General features: G+C 40.0%; 2 protein-coding genes across 5 annotated transcripts in view; one reads left to right on the top strand and one right to left on the bottom strand.

Annotated features, from left to right (window-relative positions):
• The window catches only part of cog5 (component of oligomeric golgi complex 5), a 91,182-nt gene that overhangs the window by 6,676 nt on the left and 66,845 nt on the right, over window positions 1-17,661 (top strand). For all 4 annotated transcript variants that reach the window (XM_008401223.2, XM_008401222.2, XM_008401221.2 and 1 more), the window contains exons 5-6: window positions 133-202; window positions 5,199-5,319. In XM_008401223.2, the coding sequence (XP_008399445.1) occupies window positions 133-202; window positions 5,199-5,319 (191 nt within the window). The remainder of the gene's footprint in view (window positions 1-132; window positions 203-5,198; window positions 5,320-17,661) is intronic.
• Window positions 11,416-16,244, bottom strand: LOC103459569 (G-protein coupled receptor 22). The gene is given in 4 exon segments (XM_017302853.2): window positions 11,416-13,034; window positions 15,168-15,314; window positions 16,124-16,223; window positions 16,225-16,244. Coding segments are annotated over 4 exon segments (1,320 nt in total). The 3' UTR covers window positions 11,416-11,981.

Here is a 17,661-nt window from a genome sequence, read left to right as displayed (position 1 = left end):
TATTTATTTTCTTTTATAGCCTTCCTGATGCATAATTATGAAAACACTAGATAGCTTCTCTGTATACTGGAGAAGTTCCTGAGGTGGAAAACACCTGGATGATGGTCAGTTATAAAACATTTTTCTTTCCAGAATGAGGACAAAGATTGTTGATCCCTATAACAAGATTGTGGGCAGAATCACTCAGCTAGCCAGACTGCAGGTAAGTTTAACATAATCTGATAATCTGATTGTGTTTTACAATGCTGCTAAAAAGTTGTTTTTCTGTTCCAAAGCATAGTAAAAGTCATTAGGTTCTTACTATGCCTTGGATCAAATAAACATATCAGAGGGTGTGACTATGTCTACAAAATTAACTTGAATTCCCTTTGGAGTTTATGTCAGTTTAATCAAGAGACAAAACACATTGATCAAATATAATTGATTGATCTAACCTTCATCTCTTTTGTGTCCTGGAGATAGGCATTCCTCAGTTCAAGTAGCTTTCTTGGCATTTGCCACACATGCTTTTATTGGCCATCCTGGGGTCACACTATAAAACAATTAGGCTAAGATGTGGACTTGGATGGATTCGGTCCATCACTATATTTTGTGCAAGACTTGAATAATAAGGTTTACATGCAATCCTGAAGTTGTAATCTACTAAATGACTGCAGGGCGGCATAAAATCAATTGCTACATAACAAAAGACTGTTGATTCAAATACAGCAGTCGTTCTGTTGTCCCTGGTTCAGACACTGGGAATGGGCACTGAGCATAAGTATTAAGCCAGGGGAAGACAGTTAAGATGTGGATGAAGACATAAAGAACAAATAGTGCTGGGGTTGGACAGAGAGTGGGTAGTGCAGATTGATTGGCCCCGATTTCTTTAATGTTGGTTGATCAGTGATTGATCTTACATGTGAAACCGATCTTATCCTCCCATCTTTTCTACTTCCACAAGGAGGGATGGGAATTGATAACTTATTGATATCAATTCAATTATCAATCTCACTTATTGATTTGATTTCTTCTAATTTTCATTGCTTTGGGACATAAACTCTTTAATACAAACTGCGCATCATCTTGTATTCAATTCAAACAAAATTAAAACTGGCTTAAAAAATCCCTTTCTCAAATGAGCATTTTAACATGAAATGCACATCAACAATTTTTGTGCAGACAAAACTGCATGTTTGCCTTTTCAGGGAGGATCTTTCAAGACTTAAGGTGCATCCGACTGTGGAAAACACACCTTAAGTCTCTCAGATGTTATTTCATTTAAGAGGAAATGGAAATCTTTTCAGATGTTATTCATTTTCACCTGTGAAATTTTACTCCTACTTGCCTTTATGTCAGACATAATTTCAAAAGATGCTTTTAGCCAAACAAACGAGCCTCATTTGAAACCAGATTCTAATTCTTTGACTATGACTGTAATTGTTGATGGAGATTATTTATACACTTTGCTGCTAACATTACTACAATAACCAGGACGCAGTGGAGTTTAGTTACTCAGGACATTCACTGCAGCAGGTTTCCCTTCAAGCACAGCAGTGACTCTCGAGTAAGACTCGAGAGTCACTGCTGTCGCTAAGCAGTATGCAACATATCAAACTTTACATCCGCACAAACCGGTTGCTTTGTGGTCAACTGTTTGAGACTGATGGAGGTATTTTATTGTTTATTGTTTCATACATGTTGCAACTGGCCCTAGTATCACATTTTATTGTGAAATATAACCATATTTTGAAACATTTTTGCCACAACGCCATCTTGAATATTTTCTAAACACAACACTGAACGTGTACAATATGACATCACACAAATTCGTCACACGTATTTACACTTTTTAAATATCAGTGAACATCCAGAAAACTACAATTGATGCATGCTTTCTTTTAATAACAAAAATAACAGTTACTCCTGCTGGTTCTTGCAGGAGAGCAAGCTGCTGCCATCAAAACAAAATTTGGCATGTTTAGCCCTTCCTTTGGCTTAAGAAACAGGGTAATTTGGACTCCACGACTTTTTTACTCAGTGTGCTATGTGGCGGTGTCCACAGAGTGTGCACGTTTACAAGGTTTTTTTTGCATGGGATTTTGGAAACTGATGAGACGAGAGTAGATGCTGATGGTTGTGGGCAGGAAGGATCTTCTGTACCAGCCTATACAGGCTGGTACAATGAACGTGTAGAAGCCTCTGTCTGAATACCCTGTCTTTCATGACAGTCTCATGAAGAGGATGCTCAGGGTTGTCCATGATTTTCTTGATTTTATGAATAATCCTTTTTTGTACAATAATCTGCTTGTATTACTGTGTAGGAATATAAATGTATGGACAGTGAAGGACGTATGGTGAAGAAGGGCAAGTGTGAAATTTTGTTTTTCTATCAGAAAATCTTTTTTTTTTGCTTTGCTTTATGTATTATGGGCAAGATGAGGGTTTTGCCAAGCATCAAGCTGTTCAGTGCTGCTTGGTCAGAACATTGAGGTACTGTTTACTTCTTGTGCAGTCAAGAAGGAATCATGATTAAATATTGATAAAACAGTGGCTCTAAAAAGGTCAGTGTGATTCTGAGGGCACTCTCTGGGGCCCTGGCGTTATGTCTGAGTAATCATTTTCAGCGTCTCAGACTCGAGCCTTAAGTTTGAATAGAATGAGGATTTCTATGTATTAGTGAGGAATCCTGTCAGGATTTTGATTTTCAGCTTTCCCTTTGATAACAATAAATCTTTGTCTTCCACTTTCTCTGCTTTGTCCTTACTATACGTCAGTCCATACATACATCCATTTATCAATTGTCTATGTCCTTGCTGGGTTGTGAGGTTTCTGATACTTATCTCTAGTTGTCACTGGGTAAGGGCAACACAGAGACACGGGGCAGGTAGCAATGCACGCACACTCATAGCTATGATCTACTTAGAGCTACTTAACTCAACTGTCATAATTTTGGACTGTGAAAGGAAACTGAAACACCTGGACGGGAACCTAAACTTAGACTTATTTTATTGTCGTTTCGCCAACCGGATGAACAGACCATGGAGAGGATGGGTGGAATTGGAGAGGATCTGGTTTGCTCTGGCTAAGCAGTGTGCAATCTTCTGGATGGGGGTTGGGAGTGGAGTCCCAATGATCCTTTCGGCTGTCTTCACCACTCTTTGCAGAGACTTTCAGTCTGAGGCCTTGCAGCTTCCAGACCAGTTGGGGATACTGCTGGTCAGCAGGCTCTCAATGGTTCCTCTGTAAAAGGTGGAAAGGATGGGAGTCTCTCTGTCATTGCCCACGTGAGCGTTGAAGCCCCCCAGCAGAACAAGCGAGTCCCCAGTAGGGGCAACTCCCAGTACTGCCTTTTTGGACTCCAAAAAGGGTGGGTAATCTGAACTGTTTGGCGCATAAGCACCAACAACAGTCAGAACCCGTTCCCCCACTCATAGGCGAAAGGAACCACTGAACCCTCTCGTTCAGTGGGGTAAACCCCAACGTACAGGCACCAACATGGGGGGCAACAATGCCCACTCCTGCCCGGCGCCTCTCACCATGACCAACTCCAGAGTGGAAGTATGTCCAACCCTTCCCCACCAGAGAGGTGACATTCCACATCCCAAGAGCCAACTTCTGCAACTGAGGATCAGATCGCCATGGTCCCCGACTTCAGCCACCACCCATTCCACATTGCACCCGACACCTTTGGCCCCTTCCGCAGGTGGTGAGCCCATGGGAAAAGGGACCCACTTTGTCTCTTCGGGCTGAATCTGGCTGGGCCCATGGGTAAAAGCAAGGCCACCAGGCGCTCACCAGCATGCCCCACCTCCAGACCTGGCTCCAGGGTGGGGTCCCAGTGACCCGAGTCTGCGCAAGGAAACACAGTTTACAAAAAGGTCTTCTTCTTTGCAGTCCGAAGACCCCTTATGTGTGGTTCCTGCCTCACGTGGCCCTACCAGGGGCACGAAGCAGAGCTATACTGTCCTCTGACAGTATAGCTCCTAGGATCCCTGGCACACTCAAACCCCTCCACCACGATAAGTTGGCAAACTCTGAATCTGTTGGTTGTTCCACATACAAGGTTAAAAACTAAAGGGGACCGGGTCTTTGGTATTTTAGCTAACTTTACCTTTTAAACAAATTTTAGCTTTTATGTGGGGTTTTTCACATTTTATGGGGTATTTTACTGGTAGTATTAGTATGTCAGCTGGATTTAGCTTTTTAGCTAATTTTACCTTACAAGCTGCTGTAACATTTCAGTTTAACTTTGTAAGCAGTGTTCTGCACCGGTTCCTAATAGTCTTTTGGTGGGATTTTTGCATTAAGTGAATATTTTCACTCCTCTTCTTTTTCTCTGCATGTTTTGCAGACTTTTATTTTCTTCTTCTGCTTATGTCTATTTCTTGCATTTCTGTAAGACTTCTATAGTTGACTTGAAATGCTTCTGCAATTTTGACAAAAAAATTCAGCTTACAGCACTCACACTACATTTTCACAGGAAATGCACATTTTTGTAGTTTTGATTTATTCTTTGTAGACTTCTGTTTATAATTTTTCTGGTTCACACATCATGTTTCGACAATTATTCCCTTTGCTTCTGGATTCTGTGCAGTTGAAAGGATTTTGTTCTTACTGTTTTATCATGGACAATTTATGGACAGTTGTCACAACATGATACCTGAACTATGACCAAGAGCAGATGGAAAGGAGGCTTCATGGAAGCAGAGAAGGACCAAATAGTAGTGAGAGACAGAGAAAGTTCGAACAATATTTGATAGTTTTGGCTTAATTACTGCTCTTAGTAACGGCTTTTTTCTTAGTTCTTCATATTTCAGTTAACGATTGATTACTAAATTAGTTGACGATTATTTTAATGACCAGTTCATGATCTATCACGATTAATCTGATTATTCGTTTCAGCCATAGAAATGTTATAGCAAAAATAAAATTTTCTTTGGCATATAAAGTATTTTTGAATTGAACTGAAGACATGCAAATGAAACAGCAGGGGCTGAATACAAATGCACACCACACTGAAGTTATTTGTAAAGAAACCATGCATCATTTTTAAAATTTGTCATTGTATATATACATTTCCTTCTTATTGATAAATGTTAAACAGACCAAAATGTGCAAACATGTTTGCAGTATTTATATAAATGTCCTGGGTCCCTATTTACATAGGTAATTATATCTGTTGACTCCAGCTCTCAGCATGTCTTTCTCTGCTCCAGGTGGCCTGTGACCTGCTGCGGAGGATCATACGCATCTTGTACCTGAGCAAGAGGCTGCAGGGCCAGCTGCAGGGTGGCAGCAGGGAGATCACCAAGGCTGCTCAGAGCATCAATGAACTGGGTAAGGCCTTTTCTTTATTAGTTTTTACACTTCATTTATGTCAGGCAGCAGTGTGTGATTTTCAAATCTACAGAAAATCCTTTAGGTTTTTAATGTGCAGTATGTAACTTCCATCCATTTTCTTACACCCTTGTCCTTCAGTGGGGTCGGGAGGGTTGCTGGTGCCCATCGCCAGCTAATGTTCCGGGCGAGAGGCGGGGTCACCCTGGACAGGTCGCCAGTCTGTCGCAGGGCAACACAGAGACACACAACCATGCACACACACACTCACACCTAGGGGCAATTTGGAGAGGCCAATTAACCTGACAGTCATGTTTTTGGACTGTGGGAGGAAACTGGAGTTTCCGGAGAAAACCAGGAAAACATGCAAACTCAATGCAGAAAGACCGGGGCCGGAAATCGAACCCAGAACCTTCTTGCTGCAAGGCAACAGCTCTACCAACTGCGCCACTGTGCAGCCCCCAGTATGTAACTTTTGTAACAAAATTTTTTTTTTACATAATGTTCACACATTCATTGTTGTGGATTTTGGCCAATAAGCTGGGCAAAGCATAGCAGCTGGTGTGAGCCTTTTGAAGAACTTGCAGCCTTCTCTCAGGTCAGCTGTTGCAGAACCTTGTGATGATAGAGGTCTGGTTTGTATCCTGTAATAAAATCCTATCTAGAGTAGGTGTCATGCTTTATCATGCACTCCCTTAACCAGTCACCATTTGGTTTTCAACGAGCTGGCTGCCTGCCCAGGATGTTGCACCTTGAAGCAGCTTATGGTAGGTTGCTGCTGGGACCCTGTTTACAGCAGGAGTTCTTTCACAGCCTAAGCAGGTCCGCCATCTTAACTTGTGACCAGTGCACCATGCTCTGATCTAATGCATTCTTTTACTTGTGCTTGTGGTATGTTTCATCTGAAGTTTTTGTTGCAAACATTTGTGCAGTTTTATCTTCATTTGTTCATGGATATCATTAGAATATTTCATAAACTCTGTTTAGCCACACTTTAAAATATCTGTTTATATTCAATCAGCCTCTTGTAATCATTAGAAAACTGTGTGCATGACAGTATGTGTGAGGTTGTGCTCTAGAGCAGTGGTCCCCAACCTTTTTATTACCGCGGACTGGTCAAGACTTGAAAAATTTTGCTGCGGCCCGGGGGGGGGGTGTTGGTGTTCCTGCTAAATCCTGAATATACCCAATTTGGGTTGTCTTGGAGTTTTTATTGCATCCTGTGAGGTTTTTCCATGTCTGGGAACGAGAATACGACCTGCTGAATGTGACAGGTAGCCAATCAGAAAGCGCGGTGACGTCAGAACAGAGGGGAATCCCAAACAGCTGACATATCGAGCAACTGAGTCCGGTGGATATCGGTGATATGTGGAAATGTTTATTATTAAATCTAAAGTTCATTATAATGTTTATTCAGTTAAAAATGTTAACTATGAAAAAAAAACATTCACCTCCAAATCAATAGTGCAGCAAATAGAGCGGCTGCTCCCGTCGTCTTTCATCCACCGCCTTTTCTTTTCGTTACATCTTTTATCTCTTAAAATGACTCCACAAACTATCACTATTGCTTCTACATCGTCATCCGTGTTTGGTTATTCTAAATTCCCGCTATGTTGGGGGTTTTACTGGATTATCGTCTGTTTGTGATGTTCGTGACTGGAATCGGTTCTTGTTGCTCCTGCCTTGTGGCTGAACACGAACCGATCAAACCTGTTGTTCTTTTATCAGCTCTGTGGTCACAGAGGTTTGGAGAATCGGCCGACAATTCTTAAATCTTTCCGTATAAACTAGACTTAAGACTCACAAGCTCTACTCCTCTCCTCTTGACCGCAACTCAAACGCTCTGACTCTGGTCGCTATGGTAACGTTTACATATCCCTTCAAAATAAGATACAGATGCGCCACAAAAACGAACATTTTACTTTCATGAAAACTTTAACTCACGATAATGACTAACGGAGCCCTGAGCTTGTTTCTCTGCAACGAGACGGTCCAATCTGGGAGTGAAGGGAGACAATGACACCCGAAGTGTTGCTTTTATCCACAGCCTGCTTGGTCTCTATGTGGCGAAGCAGCTTTAAGTTTCATTGCCTCATTAGCAGCCGGTCGCCGCATGTTACGCAGAGCGGCTTGTAATGTGGGGCTCACCTACCGGTCCGGGATAAATCCATTCTCCTGTTTCTTCTCTGGGCCTTTTCCCCTTCGCAAAGAAACTTTCCAAAGACACCTGATCTGTTTCTTACTCATTTTGCTGCTTGTGGCCTCAGTGTTGGCGAGCAAATAACCGAGAGAATCCGGTTAAAGGATTTTCAAAATAAAAGATCCTCCAGACTCAAATAATACATAAAACGGAAATATTTCACTATTTCTTGCGCGGCCCGGTACCAATTGGTCCACAGACCGGTACCGGTCCACGGACTGGGGGTTGGGGACCACTGCTATAGAGCAAATAAGTATTTGAACACCCTGCGACTTTGCAAGTTCTCCCACTTAGAAATCATGGAGGGGTTTGAAATTTTTATCTTAGGTGCTTGTACACTGTGAGAGACATAATCTAAAAAAAAATATCCAGAAATCATGGTGTATGATTTTTTAAAATAATTTATTTGTGTGTTACGGGTCCAAATAAGTATTCAAACACCTGTGAAAATCAATGTTATTATTTGGTACTGTAGCCTTTGTTTGCGATTACAAAGGTCAATCGTTTCCTGTAGTTTTTCACTGCACTGTTTACACACACTGCAGCAGGAATTTTGGCCCATTACTCTACACAGATCTTCTCTAGATCAGCCAGGTTTCTGGAAAGTCACTGAGAAACATGGAGTTTGAGCTCCTCCAAAGATTTTCTATTGGGTTTAGGTCTGGAGACTGGCTAGGCTGCTCCAGAACTTTGCTATGGAGCCACTCCTTGGTTATCCTGGCTGTGTGCTTCAGATCATTGTCATGCTGGAAGACCCAGCCACCACCCATCTTCAATGCTCTAACTGAGGAGTTTGTTCCCCAAAATCTTGCAGTACATGCCCCGGTCATCCTCTCCTTAATACAGTACAGTTGGCCTGTCCCATATGCAGAAAAACACCCCAAAGCATGATGTTTTCACCCCCATGCTTCACAGTATAAATAGTGTTTTTGGAATGGCACTTATTCTCTAAACATAGAGGATGTTTAGAATTAAGACCAAAAAGTTCTATTTTGGCCTCATTTGACCACATAGCCTTCTGACCACTGACTCCTCTAGATCATCCAAATGGTCATGGTCAAACTTAAGATGGGCCTATACGTGTGCTGATTTAAGCAGGGGAACCTTCTGTGCCATGCATGATTTTTAAACCATGACGTTTTAGTTTATTACCCACAGTAACCTTGGAAACAGTGATGCCAGCTCTCTTCAGGTGATTGACCAGCTCCTCCCGTATACCGTATAAGGCGCATCTAAAAACCTTCAATTTCCTCAAAAGCCGACAGTGCGCCTTATAATCCGGAGCGCCTTATATATGGACCAATATTGAGCCACAACAGGTCTAGCAACTACGGTAAGCAGCCGCCGACTTCATTTTCGCCCGTAGAAGAAGAACGTGCGTGGTGCATGCTGGGATCGTTGTCAGAACTCTGGTTTGTAATCTATTAATAAGTTTGACTGACCTATCTACCTACCGACCGTCTAGAATCAGGTCGTCTGCAGGTCATTTAGCACCACGTTCTCCACGAACGTGCTGTGCGCAATCGGAGAAAGGCCACGCCCCGGCCCAGTCGCGGTAGGCTCTCCTCGCCGACCGGAGTCGGATTGTTTTGTTGACATTCACTTTAGTGCAGCCCCATCTAGTGGATGCATAACGTAACTCCAGCCTCTACTGTAGCGTCTATTCTATGCGCCTTATAATGGGGTGCACCTTATATATGAAAAAAGTTTTAAAATAGGCCATTCATTGAAGGTGCGCCTTATAATCCAGTGCGCCTTATAGTGCGGAAAATACGGTAGTTCTGAGCTGATACCTCACCTTTCTTAGGATCAATGATACGCCATGAGGTGAGATCTTGCGAGGAGCAAGATGTCCTTGCAAGATCTTGCAAGGACATCTTGCGAGGGAGATTGACAGTCATGTTTAGTTTTTTCCATTTTCTAATAATTGCGCCAACAGTTGATCTGTTTTCACCAGGCTGCTTGCCAATTGCCCCGTAACCTTTTCCATCCTTGTGGAGCTCTACAATTTTGTCTCTGGTGTCTTTGGACAGCTCTTTGGTCTTAGCCATTTTAGTAGTTGGAATCTTATTGCTTGTGTGGGGTGGACAGGATTCTATATCCAGCTAACGTGTTTTTCATTTAAAATAAGAAGTGGACTAGAGGTAGACTTTTTAGAGGTGGGCTAACAGGTCATTGAGGGTCAGAATTTTTGCTGATTGGCAGGTGTTCAGATGCCTATTACAGCAGTAATACACAAATAAATTATTTTAAAGAATCATACATTGTGATTTACGGATTTTTTGTTTTTGATTGTGTCTCACAGTGTACATGCCACCTAAGATGAAAATTTCAAACCCCTCCATGATTTCTAAGTGGGAGAACTTGCAAAGTCGAAGGGTGTTCAAATACTTATTATCCTGACTTTATTTCATGGTTTAATGTTCTACTCGTGCACATACCCAGATCAGAGATGATTCTTACCTAAAGCTCTGTAATGCCCTCTTTAAAATTGTTAGAAAGATCTTTCAAGGCTCTAAGCAATATTTAAAACATTCTTGGTCTTTAACACTGATTAACTACATGTGGTGCATGTTACTGTGCAACCTTCAGAGTCAGTAGAGGAAAAGTGTTAATGATAAAGCAGGACACCAACTCTAGATCCAATTTTATTGCAGAAATTGGACGATGATGGCAACAGTGGCTATTGTGTCTTTGGTGGTCCAGCATCCTGGCACTTTGCATCCAGCATGCAAACTGCCAACTATGCATGATGATTTTGTAAATAATGACAATTTAATGCAACGTTGGCATTTTTAATGGACTTTCAATGCAACTTTTAGAGCAACTTTGCATTAAAAGTGTTATTATTTACCAAATGACACTTCATGACAACAGTCATAAACATTCATAAAGACTTCTTTATGTTCATGACAGGCGTTATGTCAGTCTTATGCACACCCCTTCAAATAAAGTGTTACCAAAAAGGGCTATGCAAATGTAGGTCTTTTGCCATTTATGCTTTCCAGGTCAGTGCTGTTGGTTATCTATTTAACACACTACTCTTACTTATTAGAAGCAAAAAAGTCAGTTCACAAGTTCCAGTGTTTCCTGCCGTCTGCAAATAAATGTCATATTGGATACAGAAATGAAGTTGCATTGGATGTAATTTGGTAGATACAGAACAGAGAAGTTCTAATATAGAAATGTTATTCTACTGAGCAGCATGTTTGTGTTCTATATAGTATGCACTCTGTTTTGGTCTGAACTTCTTTTCCTTGACTTACTGCATTCTTACAGCATGGTATGAAGGAAATCAGCCTGTGGTTCTGCTGAGATTCTGCTGAGGAAGCCTAGATAACTTCAATAATCAAAGTGGACTTCTGGTCCTCTTTGGTCTCATTAGTCTATTATTTTGTTTAGAACTCGTGCAGCAAATACTGACATTATGGATTAAAAACAAAAAACAAACAAAAAAATAATAAACATAGTGGAATATAGAGGAAACTGAATGTCTGAAAAATATTATCCAAGCTTAATATAAAGATATCTATGCAGCATTGGGAGAGACTAAATTTTCAGACTTTTTCTGAGGGTCCAAGTACACAAAATGTATTTGAGTTAAAAAAGTGCATTTTCCATGTGTCTCATTTAAAACCGCTCTATACCTTGTTACTGGTAACTGGCCCATTCCTTAAGAGACCTTAAATAAACAGTGTGCATCTGCCAGAGGTCCTAGGAGAGTCTCTAGTAGCTGTAACAAGTATCCAAACTTCCTGCATCTTGAAAAACTATCAATTACTGTCTGTCAGTTTCACAATGCTTTCATATTATGGGGTGTTCTTGTATTCTTGATCTTCTTGGCTCAGCTTCCCAATGTTTAAATAATTAAACAAAATAAAAAGATAAGAACAATGTAATGTTGTACAGAAAGTTTTAATGCTTATTTGTCTGATGCATTGTCACTTTGAGTCACTTAGGAGGAAATTGTAGACAACGCGATCCTGACAAGTACTGTGCCATTGGGTATTTATTACAAATGGTGACAAACCAAGTGTTCTGTGACTCTTTGTTTCACCCTGTATTACATTGAACAACGGGAGCTACTGATTGATACAATTTTGCAACAATAGCTTCCTTTATTTCAGTCTCTGGGAGTCTATAATAAATAACATTACGTTAGTATAACCCATGTCTTTTTCTCAGAGAAAACCTTTAACAAGTGTTATCTCAAGTTTCATTTTATAAAGATGAAACTTTGTTCATGTCATAACAATTCCATAACAATGATGATACCATCATTTTAGCATTCATCCTTCATACAGCATGTCAACCTGATTTTCAGCTTCATCTAAAATTTTCAGCAGATTTTTGCCTTCCACTCTTTTTTCCACTATTTTCTGTTTTCTGCTCCTCATCCATATGTTTTAGTTCATTCACTTTTCTGTGTGCTTTCTTGACATATTTACATGAGTTCAGTCTGTCACTCTGCTTCCTCTGAGCAAAGACACTTTTGTCTGGCCTCAGTCTCCTTGAACGTGACCTTTTTATTTCTCCTGGGGTCAATCCAGGAGTTATGGATGACCACATTGTTTGGTGTTGGTTCTGCTTCCACTACAGACACCACCCTTTTTTTCATCTTACTTTTGAGAACTTTCTGGAACTTTTGCCGAGTGAAGGCATATAGGAGAGGATGAAAGATGGTGGTTCCGTATGCCATTACCAGAAAACCAAGCCGAAGGCGTACAGTCAGGTCACTGGGACCATTACTGAGTATGATTGTGTTAAGGACAGTTATTGGGGTCCAGCACAGAAGGAATGTAGAGATGATCAGAAGAGACATCTTAAAAACTCGTTTCTGTCTTTCCCTTCTCTCTCGATGGCGCTTCACCGCTCTTCTTAATGCAATTATGACAGATACGGATGTCCGCATGCCTAAAGGTGCATTTCCACTACCCTTGCCTGCGGTGCTGCTCTGTGAAGCTTCTGTAGACTCTGCTTGTGTGGCAGTGCTCAAAGATATGTTGTTTTTGCTCTTTTGCTTTTTCTTGGGTAAGTTGTGTTGAAAGCGTGTTCCAATGCGAATGTTAAGTGCCTGAAGGATCTTGTAGTAAGTTACCAGCATGACCACAGCTGTGAAAAAGAATATGGGGATCTGTGCTAGCAGGTGGTAATATAAGCCTAGCTCTGAGTAATATTCATTCATCTGAGAGACTTTAACTATTGCAGTCTGGTTTACAAGATTTGTACCAGATCTGATGAAGAATCCCACTTCCATGAATGGAACCAAAAAACTGAAAAAGGATAGAGCCCAGATGGATCCCAGCAGAGCCACAGCTCGACCCATTGTTAGCACACGGTTTGCTGGTCGAACTGAGATATCATAACGGTCCACAGTGATGGCCAGGACATTTGCAGCAGTAGCCACACTTGCAAAAGACACACAGGCCTCATGGAAGCAGCTGATCAAGGCCGTGTCTGTTTCCAAAGGAAGTAGGATGACCACAGTTGTCAGCGGAATGCAGCTTACACACACCTGGAATAGGAAAGGAATTCATGTTACATTCTGAATATAACAGTTTTTTAATCTCCGGTTTGTTAAAAACCGGAGATTAACCAGAAACAACAAAAAGTAAATGGCCTGCAATTGTATAGGACTTTATCAAGTCCTAGGACTTTTAAAGTGCCTTACACTACCATCAGTCATGCATCAATTCATACACATTCACATGCTGATAGTGGTAGGTTACATTGTATCCACAGGGGCAGACTGACAGAAAAGAGGTGGCTGACCAGCACCTGCAGGTGAGGTGTCTTGCCAAAGGTTTGAACGAGCAACCCACTAATTACGTGATGAAATCTGACATCCTGAGCCAAAACTGAGCCCCAATAAGCCCCCAATAAGAGGGGCTTTGGAATTTGCTAATCATTGTATTTTGCAGGTGCTCAGCTAACTATACAAGAGCAGTAAAGATTGGATAAACTAGATTCTAGGGGGTGCTGGGGGTGCTTGAGCACCTGCCCTTTTTGCTCCTTGCCCCAAAGTGCCCTTTTGGTCAATTTTTATTTTTATTTTATTTAATTTTTTTTGTATTATTATTTTCTAAGCCCTCTTCTGACACATAACATGTACTAAAATTATTTTTATTATTTTTTGTACAACATAATTATCCCTCCGGTTACCTTTGACCTTTTGCCCGTGACGCATGACGCAGTTGCCTCTCGCGCAGTGAGATAAGGCGGCTAACTGGAGCTAAATGTTGCGAACGTTCCAGATTACTGAACAGATTTTGGTGAATAAAAAAACGTTTTTGGTGAATAAAGTGGAGTAGACTTGCTACTTGTCAGATGACAGAAAACGTTGTATCGTTTCTGCTTCAGCTCGGAGTCGCGGTTTAAGCAGAGAGGTAATGAAATACAACAGACACTGACAGGCCTCTGCGTCTGCCTTTCTCTGAAGAACTGGTGAGCGGGAGGAGACAGCCAGGTGAGGAGAAACTGTTCTTATCTATCGACTCAGTATTTCTATCATACAGACATTAGGCTGTTGTGGGGGTGCTATTAGCTAGCTGCTAGCTAACGACTTTGCTAGCAAAGCAAGATAAAATAAAAAGCTTCTTCCCTGTATCTTTCATGATATCAGTCATTCTTCAGTATCGCTTATGCAATAAGGGCACATCGCCCGTCCAAAACCGATCATCTCCATAATAATTTTTATTTGCACACATCAGAAATCTTTGGTTGTGATTTTAGGTCCTGCTCAAGACGTCATATGAGAATCACAAGCAAAACTTTGACTCCAACAAAAACTTAGAATAGCAAGACAAGATTTCTGACATGCAAAATAAGTTTGTTTTGCAAAAAAAATGCACTTCATGAGACGAATGTGATTTAAATGTTTAAAAAAAAATTTTTTTAAGCAAAACTCAGTTGGCTCAGTAGGCACCTATTGTTCTAAATGTAATAAGGTGCCCCTTTATTTATTTATATATTTAATCTTCCGTTACTGTTAATGTGACCTGAACCATAGCGAGCACCCCCATGATAGAAATATCAAAAATTGCGACTCAATCTTGGCATCTGGACTATTACTTCAGATGCCGTTTTTGACTTACTTTGTACTTTGTAGAGGCAATGGTGGGTTGCTGGTTCGAGTCCATGCTTTGTCTGTCTCTGTCTTTGTTGTGTTGTGCAAGACACTTCAACTACCTTGCCTGCTGGTAGTGGTCATCATAACTTTGCCTACAATCTTGTAACTTACTAGCATTAGTGTGTGAATGATGCTGTGTGAATGAGAATGACTGATTTCATTGTAAAGCATATTTGAGTGTCCAGAAATACACTATATAAGTGTTATGTGATTACTTGAACAAGTTGTCTTTAACCTATGTGGACAAGCAACCCTAATTAAGTGGGTAGTAAATACATTTTGGTATATCTCTACAGTAGGATTTGAAGGAAATTTAATTTTGCACTGAAGTTAACTAAATCCAAAAGTTTATTTAACATAGCTGTTGAGATGGAGAGATGATTTGACAATGTAATATAGAAGGAAGTGATAATGATTTTGTTGTGAAGGGGAATAGGGTAGCAGCTGAAATTTTAATCTTCAACCGTTGAGGTTAATGCAAAAAATAAAAGGTATGAACTAATGGAAGCGAGAACTCACCAACACATCCACCATATGCAGGTTCATGGTGATGATATTGGAAACGGAGCTGATGAGGTTCTGTTTCATGCAGTAGAGGACCAGCACCGTGAGATTGGAGCTTAGGCCCAACACGACCTCCAAAACCAGAAAGCTTGTCAAGGAAACCTTCCAATAGAAATAACAGAAATGTTGTGTTGTGAAAAAGTACAGTATTCAATTTTTCTATGACTGTGTTATCTGAGCAGTCTCATGCTAATATGGAAATTGTTCCCTGAGAAAAGGCTTAAAGGAGAACTGAAAATATATTTACATTATTAAATATAGATATTCTTGTAAAGTTAAAATCTATTTTATAATACTGAATTGCATTTTATAATACTGTATTTTCTGTGATGCCAGACAATGAGATGAAACAACAAGGTGCTTTATATGTGATGGCATTTTTGTGCCATACAGATTTGGGCTGTATACAATTGTCAGAATAAACATTTCTATAAATGCACTAAATCCATGAATTGTACTTGTCAGCCATACCGGTGCTGATGATCAGAATCCCAATCTGAAGAGTTTTCATTCAATTCTGGACATCCAGTTCAGGTTCGGTTTCATACTGGTATGGTTGTATATCATTTATTCCCATAAAGTCTTCTGGCATTTCTTCATTTAAAACAACAAAAAAAGCCTCTTCTACCATTTCCACTAACAAGTAACCAAACAGTAACTTTAGTGACTGGCCATGGCACAGTGCATGTCATGAACCCAGGACAGAAGCAAACGTAACGGTGGGCCAGAATCATCCCATTTTGGCATTTTTGGACAAAAATGCTAAAAATAAGTTAAGTTTTAAAGAAATTGGTCCTTGGAATGTTTTATGGAAGTGTTTCACTAAATAATATTCATGCAATATAAAACATTTTGAGATTTGATTTAATTTCTCCTTCAACTCTATTGCATTAGCCAAGCTAAAAGAATACCTGGAAGCTGATTGGATAAATGGCCTCAGACGAAGTTCGGTCAAGGTCATGGAGGTTAGGTGTGTCGTGCACAGTCATGTTGCTCATTGTAGCGACAGATTAGGACTGCAGCTGTGTGCATTGTCCTGCCAGTAAGAAGTCACCTGGAGAGAGGTTTGCACACAAATAATGCTTTGATTAGATGTAGAAAAACTGTACATCACTTTTTTCTCTGGTGATGTGCAGAGAAAAAACCCTGTGCCAGGGTCACAGCTACTTGTATTAAACTAGTTATCTTTTCTTTTCCTAACATAGCTATAGCTCCTTAGCTTAAAGAGTGACTCAATGTTGTGTCCCCACTTCATAACCTACATTAAATTGTCTCTTGAGGTTATTTGCTCCCAATAGACAGTCAGAAAGGCATAATTGCTCCTCTCTCATTAGTTTCCCCCCCACAAATGTAGTTGTGTCAAAAACCCAAAATATTGTAAGCTGTTCTTACAGCGGTGAAATATCATGCATCTCTCTGGTAATGTTTTTACTACATACTTTTTAAATTTTATTAAAACATAACTTTCACATATTTTTTATCAGCTATATGTTTAAGATGTGATGCTGTCTGAATATTTACACAATGCACAGCACAATTAATGGTCTTTTTTTTTTTAAATGTTATTTTTTTAATTCATTTTTTATTCTTTGTTTTTGAGGTATTGAGAAGATTACAAGAGCACAATTTCAGTCTGTGATCAGATACATAATTCCTTCTCTTTACATTTCGATTTACAAAAACAAAACAAAAAGATGGAACAAGGGGGTATTATTTTGGAAAAACGTTACTTTTATGTATATAACAAGTAAATTATATAGCAAATAGACACTCTCTGAAGAATGAACCCTCTCTTTTCTAATTCTCAATAATCTAGTATTCTTGCATATTGTGATTTGTTGACATAGGACAACAAATCACTATTTTTGGATCACAAGTTAGTGAAATTGTTCAGTTGAAAACGAATTAAAAATGTTAATCTTTTCATCTGATAGATTTCATTAACACACTCCAGGGTTTCCCCCAGAAAACTTGCTAAGCCCGGTGGTCAGGGCGCCGAGGCGGTCCACCGGCGGTCCACCGTTTTTTTGTATTAAAAGATGTTAAGTAGACAATAAAAGTAAAAACATCACTGGGTAAGTATATGTTATGGGAAAACATCGTCAGTGAACTGCTATATAAACCCACAACTAGTCTTAAAAACAACTAATCAAATAATACAATTAAAATAAATATCAATTATGTCCACTTCTTTTAAATCCAAATTAAGTCAGCGGCTCCATCAGGTTCTCCAGAGCTTCAGGGGCCCCATAAATGCTAATATTTTAACATAGACCACAGATAAATCAATGTAACATTTGTTTATTGAGATTATCATTGCTGCTAAATTTGACATAATGGTTTCAGCATATATAAATTAAAAGACTTTAAATTATTTAATGTAAGATTTTAAGGAGCTGGTAAGTTTACTTTGTAGAAGTTCAGAGAACAATATTCATAGTCGGTGTGC

This window comes from Poecilia reticulata, chromosome 23, assembly GCF_904066995.2.
Source record: "Poecilia reticulata chromosome 23, P_reticulata-male-v2, whole genome shotgun sequence".
Taxonomy (NCBI): Eukaryota; Metazoa; Chordata; class Actinopteri; order Cyprinodontiformes; family Poeciliidae; genus Poecilia; species Poecilia reticulata.
Note: the sequence above shows the minus strand (reverse complement) of the source record. Positions and strands in the feature narration are given on the sequence as shown.